The sequence below is a fragment of the Erigeron canadensis genome, chromosome 5, assembly GCF_010389155.1.
Source record: "Erigeron canadensis isolate Cc75 chromosome 5, C_canadensis_v1, whole genome shotgun sequence".
Classification (NCBI taxonomy): Eukaryota; Viridiplantae; Streptophyta; class Magnoliopsida; order Asterales; family Asteraceae; genus Erigeron; species Erigeron canadensis.
Window position 1 is genome coordinate 1,713,965 of NC_057765.1, and position 23,308 is coordinate 1,737,272.

General features: G+C 31.7%; 2 protein-coding genes across 2 annotated transcripts; one reads left to right on the forward strand and one right to left on the reverse strand.

The window, feature by feature from the left end:
* Window positions 1–2,380: 2,380 nt before the first annotated feature.
* LOC122599466 (rho guanine nucleotide exchange factor 8-like) lies at window positions 2,381–6,499 on the reverse strand. Its single transcript, XM_043771982.1, has 7 exons — window positions 6,322–6,499; window positions 6,127–6,243; window positions 5,879–6,033; window positions 5,270–5,344; window positions 4,050–4,316; window positions 3,303–3,623; window positions 2,381–2,826 (listed from the first exon to the last, which is right to left on the reverse strand). Exons 1-7 carry the CDS (start codon window positions 6,497–6,499, stop codon window positions 2,605–2,607), a joined length of 1,335 nt encoding a protein of 444 aa, XP_043627917.1. The 3' UTR covers window positions 2,381–2,604.
* Window positions 6,500–12,332: 5,833 nt separating this feature from the next.
* Window positions 12,333–18,081, forward strand: LOC122599728 (protein LIKE COV 1-like). The gene is made up of 7 exons (XM_043772285.1): window positions 12,333–12,535; window positions 13,402–13,454; window positions 14,518–14,627; window positions 14,922–15,089; window positions 15,172–15,269; window positions 16,253–16,379; window positions 17,687–18,081. Exons 1-7 carry the CDS (start codon window positions 12,392–12,394, stop codon window positions 17,779–17,781), a joined length of 795 nt encoding a protein of 264 aa, XP_043628220.1. The 5' UTR covers window positions 12,333–12,391; the 3' UTR covers window positions 17,782–18,081.
* Window positions 18,082–23,308: the final 5,227 nt, after the last annotated feature.

The following is a 23,308-nucleotide window of genomic DNA, read 5'->3' on the forward strand; positions in this document are numbered from 1 at the left end:
CGGTCAAAGTTAGTCAATATGACAACTAAAATGGGATGGGGGGAGTAATAAAGTTGAGGGAGAGGATCCTCTTGTTAACATCTTTAGATAAAAATTAAGAATCAAGATTGAAAGACAATCTTTAAATTTTTATTTAAGATCAAGATTTTCTCAACTCAAGTTAGATATAATTACTTTGACAAAATTCCCTTCCTAAAATTGAGTTCTTGAAAGAGAAAGGGAAAAAACAATGGAAGTTAACAACTCTTGATTCTAATTTCAATTTCAACTCCAAAGTTTCAAGACTTTTATTTGGCAATAGAAGCAAAAGTTTTTTTTTTATGAAAAGAGAATTACAATAAAACTTCTATATAAATTACGAGTAATATTTAATATATTTATATTAATATTCTTGATAAAAGTAATAATTTATCTGGTTTCAACTCATAATTAGTCTTCAATCCAAAAGAAATATAATAGTAACTTTTTTGAAATTCAGTGTATACATGATGGTCCAATAAAACTATACATTAATAATTACTAAAACATTTCAAATTCTAAAATTGTCTAATAAAAAATAAATCTATAATAACTTGCTCCTCAAAGGGCTACGTCATCGAGAGTGTGCATCCACATGTAGAAAAAGAAGACGAAAAAAAGAGAGGGAGAGAGTCATATAAATAATAAAATAATTATTAAAGTAAAATAGATAAAAATCATTCATCTTAACTAAAAATCATTGTAGATTATGTTTCCATACTGATTAATCATGAAACTCATCATATTAATTCGTTTATGTATAGTGCATCACTAGATTTTAGACCCGTGTCCAACACTGGACACGGGGTTTTCGATATTATCAATATTAGATCTTCATACATTTAATTTATAAAATCTTATAATTTTGAAGATATACGGTTCTAAGTATTAGAATGTGCAAGTTGTAGTACAATAATCGCATGTTCGTCACTGTCATTATTATTAGCCGAGACATATTGATGGAATTGTTTGACGTAGTCATTCCACAAGTCACATGCTACAATAATTTTCTTATTATTGAAGTTTTTAAAACCAGTTATACTCATAATGTAATATTATTATGAATATATAATTAAGAATTAAAATATAACTATACTTGAGATCTTTTACTTAACATTCAAGTATATGTATGTGGTCATGATGTGGGCTCATTTTCAATCACATGTCTTATGGTAATTAAATAACAATTATGATTGTTTTCATTTTCTTTGATAACAATTACGACTTTTGATTTGAGTGATAATTGTAACTTAAAAAAATTAAATATAAATACTTTTTGTAACTTTTTTTAGAAAATTTTTAAAAAATCCTCTCAGGTTGATGGTTAAAAATAAATATAAATTAAGAATTGAGGGCTAAAAAGTGTAAGTTAATGAGATTTTTTCTACAAGTTAATATAAGTATTAATATAATAATATATTTGGATAATTATTGATGGAATTGTTTGACGTTGTCATTCCACAAGGCACATGCTACAATAATTTCCCTATTATTGAAGTTTTTAAAACCAGTTATACTCATAATGTAATATTATTATGAAAATATAATTAAGAATTAAAATGTAACTATACTTGAGATCCTTTACTTGACATTCAAGTATATGTATGTTGTCATGATGCGGCTCATTTTCAATCACATGTCTTATGGTAATTAGATAACAATTATGATTGTTTTCATTTTCTTTGATAACATTTAAGACTCTTGATTTGTGTGATAATTGTAACTTAAAAAAAATTAAATATAAATACTTTTGTCACTTTTTTTAGAAAATTTAAAAAAAATCATCTCAAGTTAATGGTTAAAAATAAATATAAATTAAGTATCGATGGCTAAAAAGTGTGAATTGTTGATGGAAAACAAAAGAGTGTAATTAATGAGACTTTTTCTACAAGTTAATATAAATATTAACATAATAATATATTTGGATAATTATTATTAGGTTTTTTAATTTATAGTTTATCTAAATGATGACATAAGCGAGAGTCATATTGATAAAATTGAGCGATTTGATTGGTTAATAAGTCATTAGTTCAACTGTTTATAGTATATATTAAAATCCTTTGCATTTGTCCTCGGTGAATCTGCGTGCATCATTTTGTGTAGTTGTGTGCACCTAAATTTCGTGTATTAATTTTATCTTGTTTGTTTTACGTTAATTAGTTTATTTTACAATAATAACTAATCCTTGTAAAATATAATCAGTAGCTATAATTAAGTTTCTAATAACTAAAGATCCAATAAGGTACAGTAATTTCGTCAATCCCTTCCAACTATGTGAACATAATATATATGTTTCCTTTACAAGTGAATGTTTTAAACCAATATACATATATACTATAACAAAATGTATATATCTACATTTCAAGGGCAAACTTCTAATGAATTTATGATCATTGTCTTCTTTCCTTGTTTCTATGTTGTCTGTACCAACAACTCTAAACTTGTTAATGATGATCCTTTTGAGCTTCTTAGTTTGTAATTAAACGATTGTGTGGGCAGAATGCTAATAGACTTGGTCATATAACCTTATCGTCGATCGCGTTATATATGTCATTTGTTACTTAGATAGAAGCCATCCTTATATATCTATGTGTCTTCTTCTTGGTCAGCTTCCCACCCCATGAAATCTGATATTGTAGTGGATGTTGCAGGTGTTCCTTTGGGAGTTTGACCAGATCCTGTGTTGTCTTGATCATCTGATTGTGCCATATCGTCTGCGTAAAGTACATCCTCTATACGGTTCATTACTGTGTTTGCCAAGCTCTCTAATACTCTTGAATAGCTTTCCAAAACCGCAAGACCAACATCCTACACAAAATAAAATGATTTAGGAAGTTTTTAGGCATTGCAACTACACTATAGGTGACTTTTTGAGCTAGTTTAAGGCCTCAAAGCTTGGGAATTTTAGTACAGCGGCGAAAGACTTTAAGAAAAATAATCAGGATGGTCGTGTACCTTAATGCATATAAATTTTTCAAAAGAATTATGAATAAAACTACACTACTGAGTAAAAAATAAGGGGAGGCCCGGGTCCCAACTAAACTTCGCTATTGGTTCAAGGCTAACTTTTTATGCTGCCCATTGGAGGTAAAGTATAACCCAAATCAACACATAGATTAGAAAATGGGGAATATTGACACTTTGGATTTGTTAGCCGAGGAGAAGAACTAAACAGGAGTTAAGAACTCGTGTTTATATCCTGTCTATGTAACTTTAACTCTTGACTAATCATTGACATTATAATAGAAATGGAATTTTTTTTTTAAAAAAAGAGCTTTTCATACTCTGTTGGACTCAATTTTGCTGATGTCTAGTAGCGATTGAGGAAGTCCAGGAAACCGTTGTTTGAGGAGAAGTAAAATAGTCTCGGCTCTCTCTTCAAAAAGTTCTCTTCTCTCCATCTTCGCAGATGAATTCCATGAAGCTCTCGACTCCTTTTGAAGCATTTTTCTCTTCCAAATGATCATTGAAGCTTCAATCTTATTTTTTATGTCTAGTATTTTGTGCTCTGATGATAAGTCTGTTGAAGCTAGGAATTGCCCAGGGTCAAAAAACTCGACTGTAATGCTCTTGTAGGCTACCTCTCCGAGGGTATCCCTGCTATTCTGTTTCGAAATTTTGGGTTATTAGTCTCAGCGAACATATTTAGTTAGTTTACTGACTAAATTGAGTCTAAGTGTAATATTGTAACAATAACAAGTAACTAGTGGTGCAATCTATCTATATAGTTTTTCGGACTTATATTTAGTTTTTAGCATGACAATGATATTAGCTCGGCTAGTTGGAGTCGTCAGGTTTTACACACCAAGGGGGGTTTAATCCTTGTTAACCTCTAAACAATGGTCTTCTGGTATGGCTTTTCCTTGGATGTCTACTCAGCGTTGGATGTAGCGGGGATCTGGTTAAGACAACTGAGTACTATAGGCTCTCACCTTTGGAAGACGGGGCTTGTTCTATTTGACAGTTGTCATTTAAAAAAAATATTTAGTTTTTGGCATGTATATGCAAATAAACTATATATTTGTAGATACCTTTGGGAGGTTGTCAATGTAACTATCAGGAATCTCCATTTCTGCAAGTACTTCTGCATTGATGGCCATGGAAGCTTTCAGAACTTGATTTGCACAATCTTTTTGTTTTTGCATCCATTTTCTTGATTCTTCAGAGAGGCCTCCAGGAGGAACCTTCACTGTTGGTAGCCACCACTTATCACTTCTTTGGACTCCTTTTTCAGATTCATTTGCATCTTTAGACACATACCAAAATTCTTTTTGATCCTTGAAATTGTCTAGACAATCCTAAATATACATAAATAAATAAATAAAATGCAAATAATACGTCAAATAAGTTGTTGGATAGTGAGTAAAAAAATGAGCAAGTAAACTTTTTAGTATGGTTTAGGACGGTTGAGTTGGGCCAAATCACTATTCTCCAAACTCAAATAGTATCTCAAATATGATTACAAATTAAAGGTGTATATTTAATATAAATAAATATGATATTCCTATTTTTTTTTCAAATGATTGTGATCTTAGGCTGCTCCTATGGCTCGCCGGTTTTTCTTCAAAATCTCGTCACTTAAGCGACGCTATTGACACCATTACGTCACTTTGCGTGTTAGTTTCCATCCAGAGTTACCGATAATTGAAAGACGAGGTCTGTGGGTCTACCTTTCGATCCGATTGTTTAAAATTTCTAAAATAAAAATATAAAGTGATGAAATGTTATTGACAAAAGTGTGTCAATTACAAGTGCTGACATATTTTCGTTTAGGTAGACATCTCTAAGTAAATATGAGTACTTTGTGAGCTCCCATTCATAAGAAAATGGGTCAAGTAGCCACCTCTAAGTATATACTTTGAGATAAATTCCAATTTATAAATTATACTTTACACATCAACATTTTTGGGTTCACGATATATTTAGAAATAGGTTAATATGTATTGTGTGAAGCCAATTAATAGAGTTTATCTCAAAGTATATACATAGATGTCACTACTTGACCCAAAGGGAGATCTCAAAGTATTTACTTAGAGGTGACTAACTAAACGACATTATGTCAGCATTTTTAAACTAGCACACTCTTGTCAATAATACTTCCTCAATTTATTTTTTATTTTTAAATTTTTATATAGATAAATTATCAATCATAAACTAAAAATGGGCTTCAAGTATGTCATTTCTGATTTTATTCTATGCACTTAATATGATTAACTCATTTACAGTATAAAATTGGCACCACGAATCATACGGTGAGCATCTTGTCAAGCTTCCTTAGTGCCGGAACGTTCATGAGCAAATCTTTTCTTTGTTTTGTCACCATAATCTGCATATATATGAATCATATATTAGGAACTTGGGCTACAAAACCATGTATAAACGCACACTATCATGTATATGGTACCCGTATAGATCTATATGACCAATTTGGTTCCTTTCGCGCCAATTGGTTATTTTCTTATCTTTAGTACTCGTTTAAGTCATTTTATATCCAAAGCATCACCTATTTAAAACAGGAAGTCATAGATTTCCAACTAAACCAGAAAGTTCCTAGGAAGTGTAGATTGACATAGACACCTTTTACTCTGAACGCTAGGAAGTGTAGATTGACAGAGACACCTTTTACTTTGAACGCTATTTATGGAACTAGCCATTGTCCCCTCACAACAAAATATGTAAGTCCAACCCATGATGGGAATGACATTGCTGATAGTTAAATATACATAATTTACTCATACTAGAAACATACTTTATTTCTCCCCCCATGATATGATAAACTACTCATTCAATTACTAGACCTAAGCACTATGTTCTTAAGTATAAAACTCAATGAATTTGGGTAACAAGAATGTTAGATGACCTCCATATTTGATCCATCTCTGGCCGTGTGTTGGACGGGAACAAACTCAACGATATGATCAGTCACGGATAAAAGCCAATCTACTTCTTTTCTCCACCTCTTTTTCGAGTCTTCTTTCATTGGAGCTAGCTTATGTTGTTCTCCAAACACAGAAGCTGGAAATCGTAACCACGAACCCAAGAAATAAGAAAAATTTACGGGCTTTAACGAGTTAAACAAGATTTTCATATTTACCATTGTAAAATTACCAGCAAGATTTGTAATGGCATTTGAAAGAGCCAAGGCAGATGAAACACCCTTCCCTCCACCTGACATGTCTTCTCCTAATAACAACTTTGAAAACTTTTCTTTCATTTGTTCCAAATCTACAAAACCCGAAATATTTTTTAAAAGAATTCCTATATTTGATTGAAAGATCGATGAAGAAGTTGTTAAAAATTTACCTGCTTTGAGCTTTTCCTTAGCGCTTTTCGGTTTCCCTTTAGTGTTTTCCTGATTTTCTTTGTTTGCATTATTATCTACATTTGGCATACTATCTGTTTGTGTAACATCTATAGATTGTTCGACGTCCATCGTTTGTTTTTGGGCGATTTTCGTGGTTTGTTCTTCGCCAACAACCATTTTTTTTTTGTTAAAACTTCAATGATAAAAACAATACAAACCCACTTTTCTTAGAGAAAATGGTTCAAGAAAAATGGGACATTTTTGATACATTTTTGTGAAAAATAATTAAATAATTAAAGATGTTGGAATGAATGATAAAAAAAACAATACAAACCCACTTTTCGAGAAAATGTTTCAAGAAAAGTGGGACATTTTTGATAAATTTTTTGTGAAAAATAATTAAATGACGCATTATGAACTCAATCGATAAATGACATGAAAAATCTAGTGTTTGATTTGTTTTTGTGTTAATTTTGACTTTGTTTTTTGTTTGTGGTTTCCTATTCTAGAAAGATTTGGAGCTTTTCTATTTGTAGGATGCATGTGTTTTGTTTTTGTTTTTTTTTATAAATCGTGAATTTTGTGTTTGTACCTTTAATAATGGATGGTTTTGTTTTCTCATAAAAAAATTATAACTTAATTAGCAATAAGCATAAGAAAGTAGAAAACACATGCAAATGTTACAAAAGTATGAACATTTAAATATCTTATACAGAGAAATATCTATACACCATTTTTTTTTTATCTACATACCATCAAACATGTTCATATTATTATATTGTAAAATATACTTGCAAAATGTATTTGGTACTACATGACTAAAAATTTCTCACATTTTAGTTTATGTGATATGATCTTTCTTTTGATTTTTAAATACTATTTGTATCATGCTTTTAAGATGTTGAACCGTATTAAACCAAATTAGCAGGTTGAGTATTCTTTTAACACATTGAATTATTGTCAAATTATCCAATAAGAATTATTTGGTTGGAATTAAGAGTCACTAAAATACTCGTAGCAATTACTTTTTCATATAACATGAGCAATAAATACATAAAACAATCACAAAACACATATTTATATTATATTATAAAGCAAATTTTCTCTAAATTTTCAACATTGAACTTAAATTTTCAATATTGATTTTAAGTACATGATGTGTCATATTTTATATCATTTCCCACGTGACTTTAGGACCAATTATTCGTTGTTTTTATAGTTTTATGTCCAACTTTCGATACTTTGAGGTATTGTTAAGTGTTTTCAGGTTGGAAAATGATTATACGAAGAAATTGGTTGTTTTAGATGATTTTTGGAAGAAACGGGAGAAAGGTTCGGTCGAAATCAAGTGAAAGACGAAGAAAACAGAGCCTGGAGCACGTAACTCCCGTTTCTGGTGCACGTAACTCCCGTTTCTGGTGTCACACCCGTTACAAGGAGATTTTCCAATTTCACCTGTAACTTGGAGTTATGACCATAACGACAGTTAGAATTTCAAAGAAGGGTAACGACTGTTACTTGAGTAACGGGGGTTACACGCGTAGTACAAACGTAACGGGAGTTAGCCAACTAACGGTCGTTACACGCGGATTTTGTATATATATTCAGCTAAGGTTCTGGATTAGAGGTCGAATTTTGGCATAATTTTTCTTAGGTTTCTCATAGTTAATAGCACTTTGGCGCAAACGAGTTGTTAGGGTTTTACATCTTTTCAGCTTTAAATTGTAATCATCATTGCTACCGAATTATCTTCAATAGTTTGGTATAATATGATCTCTTCTCTATTTGTTTGTTCTTTTCTTTTTAATATGAGTAGTTAAATCTCTAGCACCTGCTTGGGTCGTAGGCATGTCATAGGGTCGATTTAATATTGTTTGCAAGTGTTGAACAAAATTTTTATGTTTAATCATAGATCTACATTTATTTTGGTTTAAATATTGTTTTCATCTTTTATACTTATTGGTTGATAATTGTAATTAGAAGTTCGGAAGAAATCTATGTCATTGTCAATTGGTTTGTGAAAAGGTTGATCGGTCTATAATTAACCTAAAGTCATTGGAGTTCGGAAGAAACCAACGATAAAGATTTTAAACAATTAAATTCACTTTGAATGTGTAAACACTTATAATAGAGGAATCTGATTAGGTGAATAAGTAGTTCGGAAGAAAGTTTTTAAAGGTTAAATCGTAAAATTAACTCAGGATATTAATGCTTAATTGTTTTGAATAGAAATTAAACGCGGAAGTGATAACGATATTTAGCACAATTAAAGTGTTGAGTATAACAGAAGTTCGTCTTGACTACTTTTTGAGTCTTTCAACAAATGCAAGTAATGTTTAGACCCAATGATTAACATGTGAGCTGATCCAAGTAGGTGTTCCTTTTAAATCTTTGCTAAGATTCAACAACTAAAAATTCTCTGTCTTGCGATTAATCCTATGGGATTACTAACTTCTTTTACTAACTTTTGCAATGTGGCAATTCGGCCATAAAAACCCCCCTTTCTTTTCTGGATCACTTTATTTCAACAATTGCTTATTAAGTCATTGTGTTCGACCTCGTACTTACCAAGTCACTATATTGCATACGAACGGGTACACTGCCCGCAAGTGTGTAGTAGACAGTTACTAGGTATTTCGTGTTATAAATTTACAACTAGAAAATACACATCAGTACCTTCCCAAAATGTCCCTTCTATGTATTATATATCTACCCAAAATAATTATAATACCCTTTCTCTCTCATCAAATCTCAACCAATCATTTTTTTTCTCTCTCCTCCATATATAATTTTATTATTTTAATTCAATCAAAATCTTTTATCTCAAAAACCGTACATCGATAAATTATAAAAGTTATATGGGTGCTCTTAAATTTCATATTCTTTCATTAGAGTGGTCATTCGATATTCTTTCGATGAACTTTTAAATCCGAGGGGAGTCCGTACGGCTAAGGGCAGACCCCATCACCGCCACCGCCACCATTACATCACCACCCCGCCATCACCTCCATCACCGCCGCAACGTGCGGGTACCATTTTCGTACGAGAAAATCAAAATACAACAACACAACTAACAACTTTTAAAATGGTTTGCTTTGATTGACATAGATTCTAAAATTACAACCAATTCATTTTATTTGGTTTGAATTGTTCTTATTAATTAATAAGTTAAGTACTTTTTTCGTCCCTGTGGTTTTTCGTTTGTTTACTTTTTGTCCTCGTCGTTAACTTTTGGCTAAAATCATCCCCGTGGTTTGCATTTCGTCCCTGCCGTTATAACTTTGCCGTTAACCCCCTCACATGCAAGTCACGTGAGAGGCATTTTTGTATTTTCACCCCCATTTAAGTACAAAAATCGTCCATGTGGTTTGTCATTTTTGCAATTTTCATCCTCGACGTTTTTTTTGCCCATCAGCTTGGGTTTTTTTTTTGCCACTCATCCAATAATACCTACTAACCATATATATTTACTTTCAATCTGATCATAGTGAACTCCTCACATATGCATACACATCTAAGAATAAAAGAAAATTAAAAAAAATCAAAATAAATAAGAACAGATCTCGGTCGGGTTCAAAACCTCAAATCGGGTCCCATCAGTATCGGCGCCACCAGATCCGGCCACCTCTTCCCTGGCCGTCAACGAGCGTCCCCAACCGAGATCTGTTCTAGATCGATCGATGGATAGCGTGTTTCTATACTTTTTTTTTTAATTTCCCTTGTGGAATTATATGGATGCTTGGATGTTGAAAGAATGAAAGGGATGTATGTTTGGATGAATATAGTGAGTTGCAGAAGAAGAATCAAGATATATGAATACTAGGGGTGAGTACGGTTCGGTTTGGTTCGGTTTTTGACTAAAACCGAAACCGAACCATTATAATTTGGTTTTTGAAAATTAAAACCATTGGGTTTCGATTTTTTCGGTTTCGGTTTTTTTGGTTTTGGTCTATTTCGGTTCGGTTTTTCGGTTTTAATCGGTTTTTAACCACTTGTGGTTTGGATCAAATTGAGCTTCAAAAGTTTATAAGTTTATACCATATATTTACACCTTAATTAATTTCAACAAGTTTTCAAAACATTATTAGTAACAATAACACAACAATAATGACAACAAAACCATAAAAGTGAGTTGTACAAACTTCAAACAAATTTTATATATAACTATTTATATCTTTTACGCGTTGTTTAATTATACAATTATTAAAACAAATTAATTTTGTTGTGTATTTTCACTTAAAACATATAAATGATATTATTGTATACACCTAAAAATGCAAATATAATAACATATTTATCAAAAATTAATAATAAAATGATATAAATATAGAATAAAGTAAAAATATATATTTTTGGTTCGGTTCGGTTTTTATGGTTCGGTTTTTCATTAGAAACCAAAACCGAACCACAACTTTCGGTTTTTAGAAAACCAAAACCAATGGTTTTTGGTTTTTTCGGTTTTTATGGTTTTTTCGGTTTTTGCTCACCCTTAATGAATACATCCTTTATTTAGTTTGAGAATCAAGATCCGGCCACCCCTTCCCTTTCCGTCAACACCGTTGCTAACTACCGTGGTTGACCCGCTATCACCAATTCACCATCTCCCATTCTCTCTTTATCTCTCTCTCTCTCTATATATATATATATATATACACACACACACACACATATATATATATATTTATAAATATATACTTCATTTTTATATATGCATGATTTATTACAAAAAGAAAGGCAATGGAGATAAAGAAAAAAAGGAGCGGATGGAATGGCAATGGACCAAAATGGGGTGAAAAGACAAAAATGCCCCTCACGTGACTTGCACGTGGGGGTTAACGGACCAAAGGACGAAAAGTAAACCACAAGGATGATTTTAGGTAAATGTTAACAGCGAGAACGAAAAATGAACAAACGATAAACCACGGAGACGAAAAAAGTACTTAACTCTTAATTAATCAATATTAATTTGAACTTTAAAAGTTATCAAATAGAACAAATTGAATCGAGTAAATCAAACAAACATAAAACTTGATCATTGAACACCGTTATTAATAACATGCGCATTTTGGTCGTCACCAATAGAGTGCCGATTTTGTTTGGTGGGCTGGGAACCTAGGAATGTCCGACTTATAAAATTTATTTGATGATTTTCACCTTTTAAACAATCTATATAAGTACGAATTTCAATTTTCATATATGAATTATTGATCGTTTTTTCAGAAATCCTATGTTGTACCTTAAACATTTATCTTAAACATTTATGTATAGATTTAGGAATAAGATTAGTATAATTGTATAGATTATGGGTTGGTTTGTTCTTAAAGAAAAAAAAAAAAAAACATTATAAGTAATTCACTAGGTGACTAGGGGCTCATGTGGAATCGTACATGGTTGACTTGCAAGTTACAACTAAGCAAGTAGCAAATATCGTTGAATTTTCCGCCTAATCTAATCTGTAAAAACTAAACCAACAAATTTCTTGTATACTCACCACATGGCTAACTCCTACCTATATATTAATTATTATTATTATTTTTAATATTATTGTTAACCAGAGCAAGTACTATCTCGCGCGTTGCGGCGGTGAGATAGTGAGGGTGATATAGCATAAAGTATGATAGATAATAGGAGGTAATATGTAATAGTGTCATAACTAAATGTCTTATTCATACGGGTTCCGACCTCAGATTTAAAAATTCGTCGAAAGTATATCGATGACATCTCTAATGAAAGAGCATGAAATTTTAAGAACACCCATATAATTTTTATAATATATCGATGTACGGTTTTCGAGATAAAAGATTTTGAAAAATTGGAAGAATAAAATGATTTATGAAGGAAAAAAAAAGTTGTATTAATGTATGGTACATTATATATTATCATGTGTACATTATTAAAATTATTAAAATTAAAAGTTGAAATAATATAGTATAAAAGTATAAATATGATATATTCGTAAGATATTATAATAATCGTATCTATCTTTCGACATCCACTGTTTTTATGATTAATATTTTTCATTAAAAAGTCTTTTAGAGAGAGAAAGTAGAGAGAGAGAGAGTCCAAAAAATGGGGGATGAAAAATCAGGAGGAAGCAGCACTAGAGATCGGGAGCTGCTTATTCCCGTCGCTAACACCGCCGGAGATGACGGCGCCGCCTCTTCTAAACCCTCGCCGTCTTCTACTTCATCTTCTCATAACGCCGGCCGTGAGGTATATATTATTATATTTCTTTATTATATTATATTATATATATATATATTAATGTATATGTTAGTTTGTTAGATTTGATTGATTAAGTGTATATTTTGTATATTGAAGTTGATTGAGACCTGGTTATTATGGTTTTAAGTGAATCTATTTAAGTTATATATATATATATATGCATACACAATATGTATGTATATATTAGGGTTTTATGGAGAGGAAATTACAATATTAAGTTGCTAGGTATAGTTGTGATCCTACATTCCATCAGAATTCCAAAATTCTTGTGTTCATAAGTTGTCGTTATGGTCAGGCGGTGTCTTGATATGTTCACAAAAGGTCTCAGGTTCGAACCTCACTAGATATCATTTGAGTATGAATATCTTACTAATGGATAACCAACCCATCATCGTAATCCCACTGACGGGTCCCATGAGTAACGAACATGAGAGAGATAAGTTGCTTAAACACTGAGCTTAGCTTTTATGTTGCGTATCCTCTGTCACTGGGCTACCGTCACTGGGACATGATGTTAGGCAGGCGCTAATTCTACAATGCATGTTCTTATGTAGTATACAGCTATTAAATTCACACAGTTAGGAATTAAGGCTCCTTTATCATTAACAGTTAAATTTCTTCTAGTAATAGTAGTGCCATATATATGTGAATGAAATCTATCCATGAAATAGTTAATAATGACAATTCAAGAAAAAGATTGTTATTACAGTGTTTTATTTCAGTCTGATACAATATTGTGTATGCGGGAGTATTGATCTTAACAATGTGGAACATTTTGACCATTGCCTATTTTTTGGAATTAATTGGCTATTACTTTATATTGATGAGTTTTTTCATGTCATGTTTTCATGTAGACTTTTTCCAAAGTTGTCAGGAGTTGGGCTTCTAAAAAGTTCATGACAGGATGGTAGGCCAAACATTTCTTCTTAACCTTTTTTTCTTTTCTTGGTATGATGGAACTCCAAATATCAGATTGTATCCCAACTTTCTCCATTGCAGTTGAAAATTTTGTTTCTATGGTGTCAGGAGATAATGGTAACCACACCTGTTGATGTGAAACTTTTGCCATTTGTTTAAGCACGGGACCTTGGTATTTAACTATCTAATCCATAAATACTGGATTCATATTAAGTGAAAACATGCTCTCTGTCGAGAATAAGATAATCACACTTTATTATAGTATCTAATCATTTGTAATGTCTTGTTCTCCTAAGACATTGATGAGACTAGTTAACACTTGTCACTTGTAAAACAAACTAAAATGTACTGTTAAATTGATGTAACCTCTGAATTTACCATTTATTTATCTTTTGTTTGAAGATGGTGTAATATTAAGAAGAGCATGTTCAGTAATTCATGTAGTTATTCCGTGAAAAGTCATAAGAGAAAAATTGATGGTTGCAATGGATTTGTTATATGTATCTGCTATTGAGGCTGTTTAGGATGTATCTGCTATTGAGGCTGTTTAGGATGTATCTGCTAGGAGACATATTTAAAAATATGTCTTATTTTGACAGTCATAACTTCTTGGAATCAGATTTAAGTTGTAAAGTTATAAATGATAGATGTTTGAACTCTGATCATATAACATTTATTGGTATTTGGTCTTTTTGCTATCTTGTTGTGTAAGTCAACCTAATATTTACGAGTTCTCTAGAAAGAGTTAATCTTCAATGCTTTGATGTAGAAGTTTATTATTAATATTGAGATTGTTGCATGTTATGTTTTTAATCTGGTTCTGTAAATTTGTCATCAAATTTTGGTCCAGCTACGTGTAATTCACTTTTCACTTAATATGATATAAGGATACTTATAGCTTTGCATTGATATGTCACCTATGTATAATCATATGCTCACTTAATTCAACACTTGTTTTAATGATATATTGATATGTTGAACGATAGCGTTGAATGCTAGGAGATGTGTGTTGCATCTTACTTTTCTGTTTTTTGCTTTTGATTCTTTTGCAGTGTCATCCTGTTGCCTATAGCTATTACTTTCTACATAACGTGGTGGTTCATACATTTTGTGGATGGATTTTTCTCTCCAATCTATGATCAACTCGGCATAGATATATTTGGTGAGGACGTTAGCTCTATTGTTGTCGATTGATATGTTGAATTGTGAGGGTTTGGAACACTTCCTTATTCCTGTTAATGTCATTATAAGTACTGAATGCATTAGTACACAACTAGATTGGTACAATAATGATCCAAATTTTTCGTTAATGAAGGGACTATGCATTTGACCCACTTTACCTGTTTCCGTTTTGGCTTATATCTTCTAGGTTAATCTATTTGATCTGTTAGAGCATAAACCAATGAACCCATACTTTACCTCAAGTTGTAACTTTTACCACTTTCATTTTGTGTAGGTCTTGGGTTTATGACTTCCATTATGTTTATATTTTTGGTCGGGGTGTTTATGTCGTCATGGTTGGGTGCATCTGTTCTGAGCCTTGGAGAGTGGTTCATCAAGCGGATGCCATTTGTTCGTCATATCTACAATGCCTCCAAGCAAATTAGCTCTGCAATATCTCCAGGTTGGTGGTTGGTTTTCTCCCCCCAACCAAGTTTTAAATGGTAGCGATACATAAACGCCAAACTTATTTGTTCATATTGCAGATCAAAACACACAAGCATTCAAGGAAGTTGCTATTATTAGGCATCCTCGTATTGGTGAATATGCATTTGGTTTCATCACTTCATCTGTTACTCTTCAGGTTTATTTTTAAACTTAGCTTGGATAAGGTTTCATTCATTTTCTATTTTTTTGGAAAAGTTTCATCATTTTATATTAGAGGTGTTAAAATGGGTTCAGGTCAAAACAGTCAAAGTAGGTTGGTGTGGGTTGCGCCTGCAAACACTATTGTCCATCTTTAATTTTTTAATTAATTGCTGTAAATACATAGACACTACACTTTAGGCAACTCTGGACCTGCTTGACTTGTCATCTCTAAGTTATTTTTTTATTTGACCAATTACTAGATGCAATATATTCAAATTGACTCGTTTATAAGTAAAAGGATCAAGTGTCTATGGGGCAGAAATGGTAAATGCATGCTTACACAATTTTACAGTACTCATACTTTCACAGACATTGGTAGGAATTTGTTATATATTTGGAGTATCACAATGCATTCAAAGATGAAGGCTGATGCCATTGATAAGAAAAAATAAGTTCAGATAGAAATTAAACAAGATTTGATAAGTATCTTAATTGTCAACCATTTTCTAATAACTGTAATGTGCAGCTTAAAATCAGAATTAATATTTAATGTCACACATAAATCAAATGACTGAATGAGAGCCACAAATCTCTGTTTCTGTGTTGATGACTATATAAACTGACTTGCCAAATGAAGATGCTAAATGGTCGAAACTAATAAGACGTGCACTTTTACGTGTGCAATGTTTTTTCTCATGAGTTGGCTTGTTCAAATCGTCATATTCAATCTTTTTTATAGCTTTGAAAAATTTATTTCTTTTCTTTCTGGAGCTATTTATTTTTTAATCTAGATGGGACTGATAGATTGAAAGTGCTAAACAGGCCAAAGAAAAAGGATTTAAGGAACCTGACAGTATAGACTTTGGGTGACTTTCAACGTGTTTGACCCATTTGACTTGTTCTCCCTGTATATAGCTAAATTATGATTTGTGGTGTTGCATGTTTTGTACAAATTTATATTGTTTTCTTCGCTCACAGAATTATTCAGGGGAGGAAGAGCTATATTCTGTGTACGTCCCAACAAACCATCTTTACATTGGCGATATTTTCTTGGTCAATTCAAAGGATGTTATTAGACCAAACTTATCTGTTCGTGAAGGAATTGGTAAGTGATCGATTCTTTTCCTAGTGCCAGTTGCTAACTTTATTTGACCGTTGCTTTCAAGTTCATTCTATTACTATATCATCACAAAAGGTGAAATCCTTGCTTGCTCCTCGCATCCACTAGCCTATGAATATTGCAATGTGTTTAGTTGGTGGAAGTGTAATAAGTAATAACTATGTCAAATGTTTGGGTACCCTACATTAGTGACAAAATAAGTAGCTCGAAGTATTGCCGTTGGGTACCCTAAGTTTTGCTTTCAAGGTGATCGTTGGGTTGAATAAATTTTACTTTGTAATAATAGAATCTTTCTAACACCGCTTAAAATATCATATTGGAGAAAGGAAAACTGCATCTAAGAATAGATACATTGGATGGATCATAGGTAAAAAACTGTTCACACCCTAAAGTTAAAAATAAAGGAAAGAAAGGGGGTGGGGATTTGCATTTTGAAGGGATTATTGTGACTTGGATTGCAAACAGAATAATCAGCCTATTAAAGCTAGAGAGGTTGGCACTTAGCAGTTTATTTATTATTGAAGTTATTTGACCCTAAATAATCTGAAAATACGCAAACATATCCGACTTCATGTCACAACAATCAATCTTAATGCACCTCCAAACACCACATATGATAGCTACCGGACTTGGGAAAAATTATTTGGCTACTCGACCTCAAACTTTTCGAATGATTATTTGGGTGGAAACATTAACAAAGTTTATATACAACTATACAAGTGGGTTGTCTTGGCTTATATGTTATTGCTAAATGATCAGATTGGTCAAGCCATTTAAAGGGATGAATGCCATCTGAAATGTGTTCAAGTGCTTAATATCCCACTTAATCAAAAGGTTTTAGATTTATTTTTTATTTTTTTGGCAAAAATCCGAATTAGTTGGTGTAATAATAAAGTTTGTAGCTATTAACATATTCATTATATAAATAGTTCAATAACGATAATCAAAAAATCATCTGCAAATATAATCAATGCAAGTTTTTTTCACCCTTTTTTGATCTGAACCCCCATTAGCCATCCCATTGTTCCATCCCTAGGTCCTACAAGGCTACAATCTAGCCAAAAGCAAGTATATTCCATCTCCGAACATAACAGTCATTAGTTGAAGTTTGATGAATGCCTCTCAAAAGTCTTCGACATTGTTAGACTAAGTATTTGTTTATAGTTTATATTAGTTATAAATAGTGGGTACGTATGTGTTATATCAAGCCCCTCATATTGAGCTTATTGTAGTCATTTGTCATTTTTTTAAAAGCTATCTTTTCAGACATTTGTTTTGTATTTTTGATTCAGAAATTGTGGTTTCTGGTGGTATGTCTATGCCACAAATACTATCGACGCTGGATTTAAGTGAGAATGTTGACAGACCTAGAAACAACAGAAGCTGAGGAAACATGAAGATTTTTAGATGTAAGCAAAGGTAAGCCAATTCAATTGAACAGTGGTCTCTTGGTTTAGGTTATCAAGTAATTGTTTTTAGTAACGGGTTCTGATTATGTTAGTGTATACAAACATAGAGAGGCAGTTTTTTTTTATGGTGAGGTGGTGGCAGTTCATAGTCAATAGGCGGTATGATTCTATGTTGTTTGTTTTATACATGTAACTTTAAATTGGACTCGGAATTAAGAGCCGAGGTGAATTATGTAGATAAAAGTTAGATTATGCTGCTTGAAAAGGTTTATTTGCAACTTTTACAGGTCTCTTGAGATTTTGATTCATATTCATGATTCTATATTTAACAGTTGGTGCTTTAGCATCTGTAGAGTGTAGATCTTGAAAATTTTAACTTGTGTTGTGGTCTTCTAATATGAGCTCCTACTTTACCGCCACTAGAAATCCTCAAATGCATCTGAGATTTTTATAACTGGGTGAGACAACATTTAGGGATGCTCACAGTTTGGGTAAGACAGGTTAAACCAACCAAATTGTACCAATTCACAAACTTGTAATCTTATATGGAGCACTTCCTCTTTCTCGGTGCTTTCTCAAGACTCCTGTCTGCTCGGTGGTTTGAACTGCTTGAAAAACTGTCAAACTGATTTAGTGATTTATGTGGTTTGTTTTTCAAGTTGAAGCATTGCCGCTTGCAGTTTTAGCAGCAGGTTGAACCATATAATGAGATCATTTTTTTTTTAATTTCTTTTTTTATATATGAAGTAATTAGTTACAGATTCATGATGCTTGTTCAAAAATGAAAGATAGTAGGCACAACACTGTTAAACTGGCGGAGCCAAATTGATTTTGATCCGCCATTTAGATGAATGAATGACCTGACCAGTTCAGTTTGCAAAATTGTTGAAACTAAACTCATGAGTTATTGTGTTTGACCAAGATTTACACTTCAAACTTACCAAATCGTACCATTTGGTTTGGCATGGTTGAGGATAAACAACTCGAGTCATCTTCTATATCGTGCTCATCTTTAAAAGACTTTGATATTGTTTTTTTGAAGTAGAGAATGCTGACGCACAAATCTTGGTATTGTTGAAAACAGGTGAATTCGACTACGCTGAACAATAAATACTTTTTTAGTTTTTTGTTTGTCATCTTCTAACTTAATTCAGTGACAATATAATTAAATGCAAAATTAAAAGATATATCATGCAAACTTCATGCAACTTTATTATGGTGTTTAATCGTTTGAATACTTTATTGTCTACATTGTTCAATTAAACCGATCCAATCCAAGATTTTGTAATCTCTATAACTCTTTGAAATAAAAAATTAAAAGGTACAGATATTAATGTTATTAAATGATAATAAACTGAGAATTTACACTATCGAACAGGATTTGAATCCATGGCCAGCATGTTATGGAAAAGTACTGATACCAACAAGCTAGACGGTTATCTAATACGACTATAAGGTCGCGTTTGGTTCACATAATTTGATGGAATCTAATGGAATTGGAATTGAATTCCATTCCTTAGTGTGTTTGGTTGGTTAAAGATGGAGGAATCACATTCTGTTGGAATGTTAACATTCCCTCATTTGATGGAATCTCCATTCCTTGGGGATGAGGAAAGGAATCTCATTCCGTCCCTCACTTGAATCTTCAAAAAATAAAAAACATTCCGTCAAATTCCATTCCTTTAGATTCCAATTCCTTTAAAAGATTTCATTCCTTCCAAAAACATTCCGCAAACCAAACGCGCCCTAAGAGTACGAGTAAATAATATAGAAGAAATAATTATGGGGAAAAAGTAGATCTATGCTTCTTTTCAATATACAGAACTCCGAAGTCCAAACTACTTGCTATCTACAGGAGGTCAGGAGTATTACCTTTTTTCTTTTGAATAGGAAATGTTACTCACGAATATCAAGAGATTTAGGTTACGTTGTCTTTAACGGACACGTGTTAAAAAGCCCCCTTGCCGTATATATTCCCAATTTAACCCCTCGAAAAGAAACCTCTTTTACCCTAGATGAAAAAACTCATCTAAACTTACCATAAATGAAAATTGAATATATGTGATCACCTGCAAATATGTCTACAATAAAACTTACTAAACCATTTGAAGATAGTTGGTCAGGACTCAGAGTATTGCATGACTAGTAGAGTAGTAGTTAGGCTATCTCCAATGCTAAGAACGTCCTTAGGCGTCCTTGAGCTGTCACATCATATCCTTACAAATCCTTATATATCCTTACAAATCCTTCAAATCTTATAACTTTATCTCCAACCGAGAGTGTCTCTGACTGACCACATGTTAATCTTTTACTTAACGTTGTTCTATTTTTAACATAAAGGGATAAGTACCCAGAAATGCAGTCAACTAATGCTTAAAAGTTATTGTGTGCAGGAACTTTAGGTCAGCTTTATTGTATTCAAGAAACTTGTTCAATAGTCCTATAGCATGCAAAAGTGACCGGGTCAAAAGTTAGTCGGTCACCACTTTCACATTGACCCGTTAACTGCTTACGTGTCATGCACACAATAACTTTTTGGGATTAGTTTATGCACACAATAACTTTTTGGGATTAGTTTATGCATACAATAACTTTTTGGGATTAGTTTATGCATACAATAACTTTTTGGGATTAGTTTATGCACCTAATAACTTTTTGGGATTAGTTTATGCACACAATTAAAAAAAAACAGATTATTTTTTTTCAAACTCGCCGGAAACTGCAAATACTAGTCAGAAAACTTAAAAATCCGACTAAACCTTCGTTTCTTCGAATTAGACTACGAAATTAGCACCAAAATACTCAAAAATCAGCTGCGAACAAACCCTCGGCAAAAGTTAAACCAATTGAGATTCGTCGGATAATTCAACAACTCGCCAGAAAAATTAAAATCACCATAACTTTGTTGTTTCTTCGAGTTTCAAACAATAATTTTGAGCAGTTTGGTGTTGGTTTCAAGTCGAAACTCAATAAACAACAAAGTTATGGTGATTTTAATTTTTCCAGCGAGTCATTGTGTGCATAAACTAATCCCAAAAAGTTATTGTGTGCATGCCACGTAAGCAGTCAATGGGTCAACGTGAAAGTAACCGGTCCCACGTAGCCATAATCCCATTTTATGTTCACAGTAACCAAAACTTCAAGTTTGGTGAACACAATAAAGCTGACCTAGAATTCGTGCACACAATAGATTTTGAGCATTAGTTGACTGCATTTCTGAGCACTTATCCCTTTATGTTAAAAATAGAACAATGTTAAGTAAAAGATTAACATGTGGTTAGTCAGAGACACTCTCGGTTTTAACCAAGGTTTTGAGTTCGATCCTTAGGGATGACAAAACATTGGGGGTTTTTTTCTCTGAAAACTTGTAACGACTCATGGTCAACATCTTGTCTAAGGTACATACAAGGCTTTACCATTATACAGTGAGGTTTCTCTGATATTGTATATCAACTTAATGTTCGGAAAAAAAAGAAAAAAGATTAACATGTGATTTTAGGTACTGTACCTATTTAATACGAGTATTTCATAGATTTGGTCATATCTTAAATTCATCTAACTGAATTGAAAATCATACTATTGAAACTATTAACATCTTTAAGGTTGCTGTAAATTTGTAACTGAATTGAAAATCATACTATTGAAACTATTAACATCTTTAAGGTTGCTGTAAATTTGTAAATGTCGGACAGATTATAAAATTTTCACATCTTTAAAAAAAAAGAAGAAAAAAACATCTTTAAGGTTAGTTTTGTTTGAAGTGGTCAAATAATTTATAACATAAAGATTTTTTTAATGTTGATCTGATAAAAATATTAATACTCATTAATTTATTACTTAAAGGGAAAATTACACTTTTGATCCCTGAACTTGATACGTTTTTTACTTTTAGTCACTAAACTTCAAAAATTGTAAATTATACACTGAACTTGACACATTTTTTCACTTTTGGTCATTGCGTCAACTTTGTTAGTTTTTCTCCGTTAACTTCCCCAGATTCGTTAATTTTTTTTCACTTTTCGTCCTTCCCATTATTCCATAACTAAAATCGATAATCAGTCAAACTTCAGGTCTTATATATTGTTTTGGCCGATTAGTGAAAATACATATTCATTTATTATGATTTGAAACAAATTTTTTATGTTTACAGTTTACTATCTATTGGTTATATGGTAGTTTGATTAGATGAAATAATTGTTATTGAAATTTTTATTTATAAAGATAGATTTATTTAGTGACTATGTTTGAATTTTGTGTCTTCTTATGTTTACTTTAACCGTAATTTTTTTGTGTGTTATATAAACTTATATAGTTTTTCTTAATTCATTTTATTAACTATTAATAAACGAAAACAAAAATAAGATATTGTAATGTTTATCTGAAGTAACGTGTTGTAGGTTTTTCGGATAATCGCTAACGCCTTATGATTTAACCGTAAATATTTTTGTCTGTGTTATATAAATTTAAAACATATAATAATGAACTAATTTTTAAATATACTTTTTATTGATTTAATCTACACCAACTACTATATATTACAAATAAAAATGTTTAGAATCAAAGTTAAAAATAAAAATAATCAAAATAATAACATTTAAAATTGGACGAATCAGGTATATATATAAAAAAAAATTAGGTAAATTACACTTTCATTACTAAGTTTGTCGATTATCGATTTTAGTTATGGAATAATGGGAAGGACGAAAAGTGGAAAAAAAACTAACAAATCTGGGCAATTTAACGGAGCAAAACTAACGAAACGGGGCGCAGTGACCAAAAGTGAAAAAAAGTGACAAGTTCAGTGTATAATTTGCAATTTTTGAAGTTTAGTGACTAAAAGTGAAAAATGTGCCAAGTTCAGGGACCAAAAGTGTAAATTTCCCTTACTTAAATAATAGATAAAAATGCTAGGAATTACAAACAAAATTTTCTTTTTCTTTTTTGTCTTCTAATGAATTTTATGAATAATTAATATATCATTTGTCACGAAAACTTGCTCATAAATTTGTTTCAAATGCTAAATTCATTACACTTTTTGTAAATATTAAATCCTTGGCAAATAAAATACATTTAATCCATTTGACCATTATTAATGTATTTTCCTTCTAATCATATATTTAGTTTTACAATTTTACCTTTCGAAATAAAGCTTAAACATATCAATTTCAAATTTCAATATATCAATATGAATTAAATAAATGTTAAGACCAAAAATAGAAATGAAAAAAAATATAGTATATACATATAGGGCCAAGCCTTGATGGGCCCATTTATACAAGGTAGCCGAAATTATCACTCACTTTCTGACACAACTTGTCTACAAATACAAAGGTTGTTTTTTAAGGTTACAAAATCTCACATTTACATTTACTACTCTTCCACATGAAACGGTCTCTTTCCATTTCCACCATTATCGTTCGATCCTAAAAACACCTTCAAATCCAATCCAACATTTCTAGCTCAATTTTCATCACTCACATTGGTTTTCTATGATTCTCAATTCAA

What these genes read in the sequence shown, in the direction of transcription:
- LOC122599728 (XM_043772285.1), top strand. Translation starts at nt 12,392, where the DNA reads ATGGGGGATGAAAAATCAGGAGGAAGCAGCACTAGAGATCGGGAGCTG. An exon ending in CTTCATCTGTTACTCTTCAG is followed by an intron (nt 15,270 to 16,252) that starts GTTTATTTTTAA and finishes CTTCGCTCACAG; the next exon opens with AATTATTCAGGGGAGGAAGA. An exon ending in ATCTGTTCGTGAAGGAATTG is followed by an intron (nt 16,380 to 17,686) that starts GTAAGTGATCGA and finishes TTTTTGATTCAG; the next exon opens with AAATTGTGGTTTCTGGTGGT.
- LOC122599466 (XM_043771982.1), bottom strand. Translation starts at nt 6,499, where the DNA reads ATGGTTGTTGGCGAAGAACAAACCACGAAAATCGCCCAAAAACAAACG. An exon ending in GAGATGGATCAAATATGGAG is followed by an intron (nt 5,345 to 5,878) that starts GTCATCTAACAT and finishes ATATATATGCAG; the next exon opens with ATTATGGTGACAAAACAAAG. An exon ending in GCAAAATTGAGTCCAACAGA is followed by an intron (nt 2,827 to 3,302) that starts GTATGAAAAGCT and finishes TATTTTGTGTAG; the next exon opens with GATGTTGGTCTTGCGGTTTT.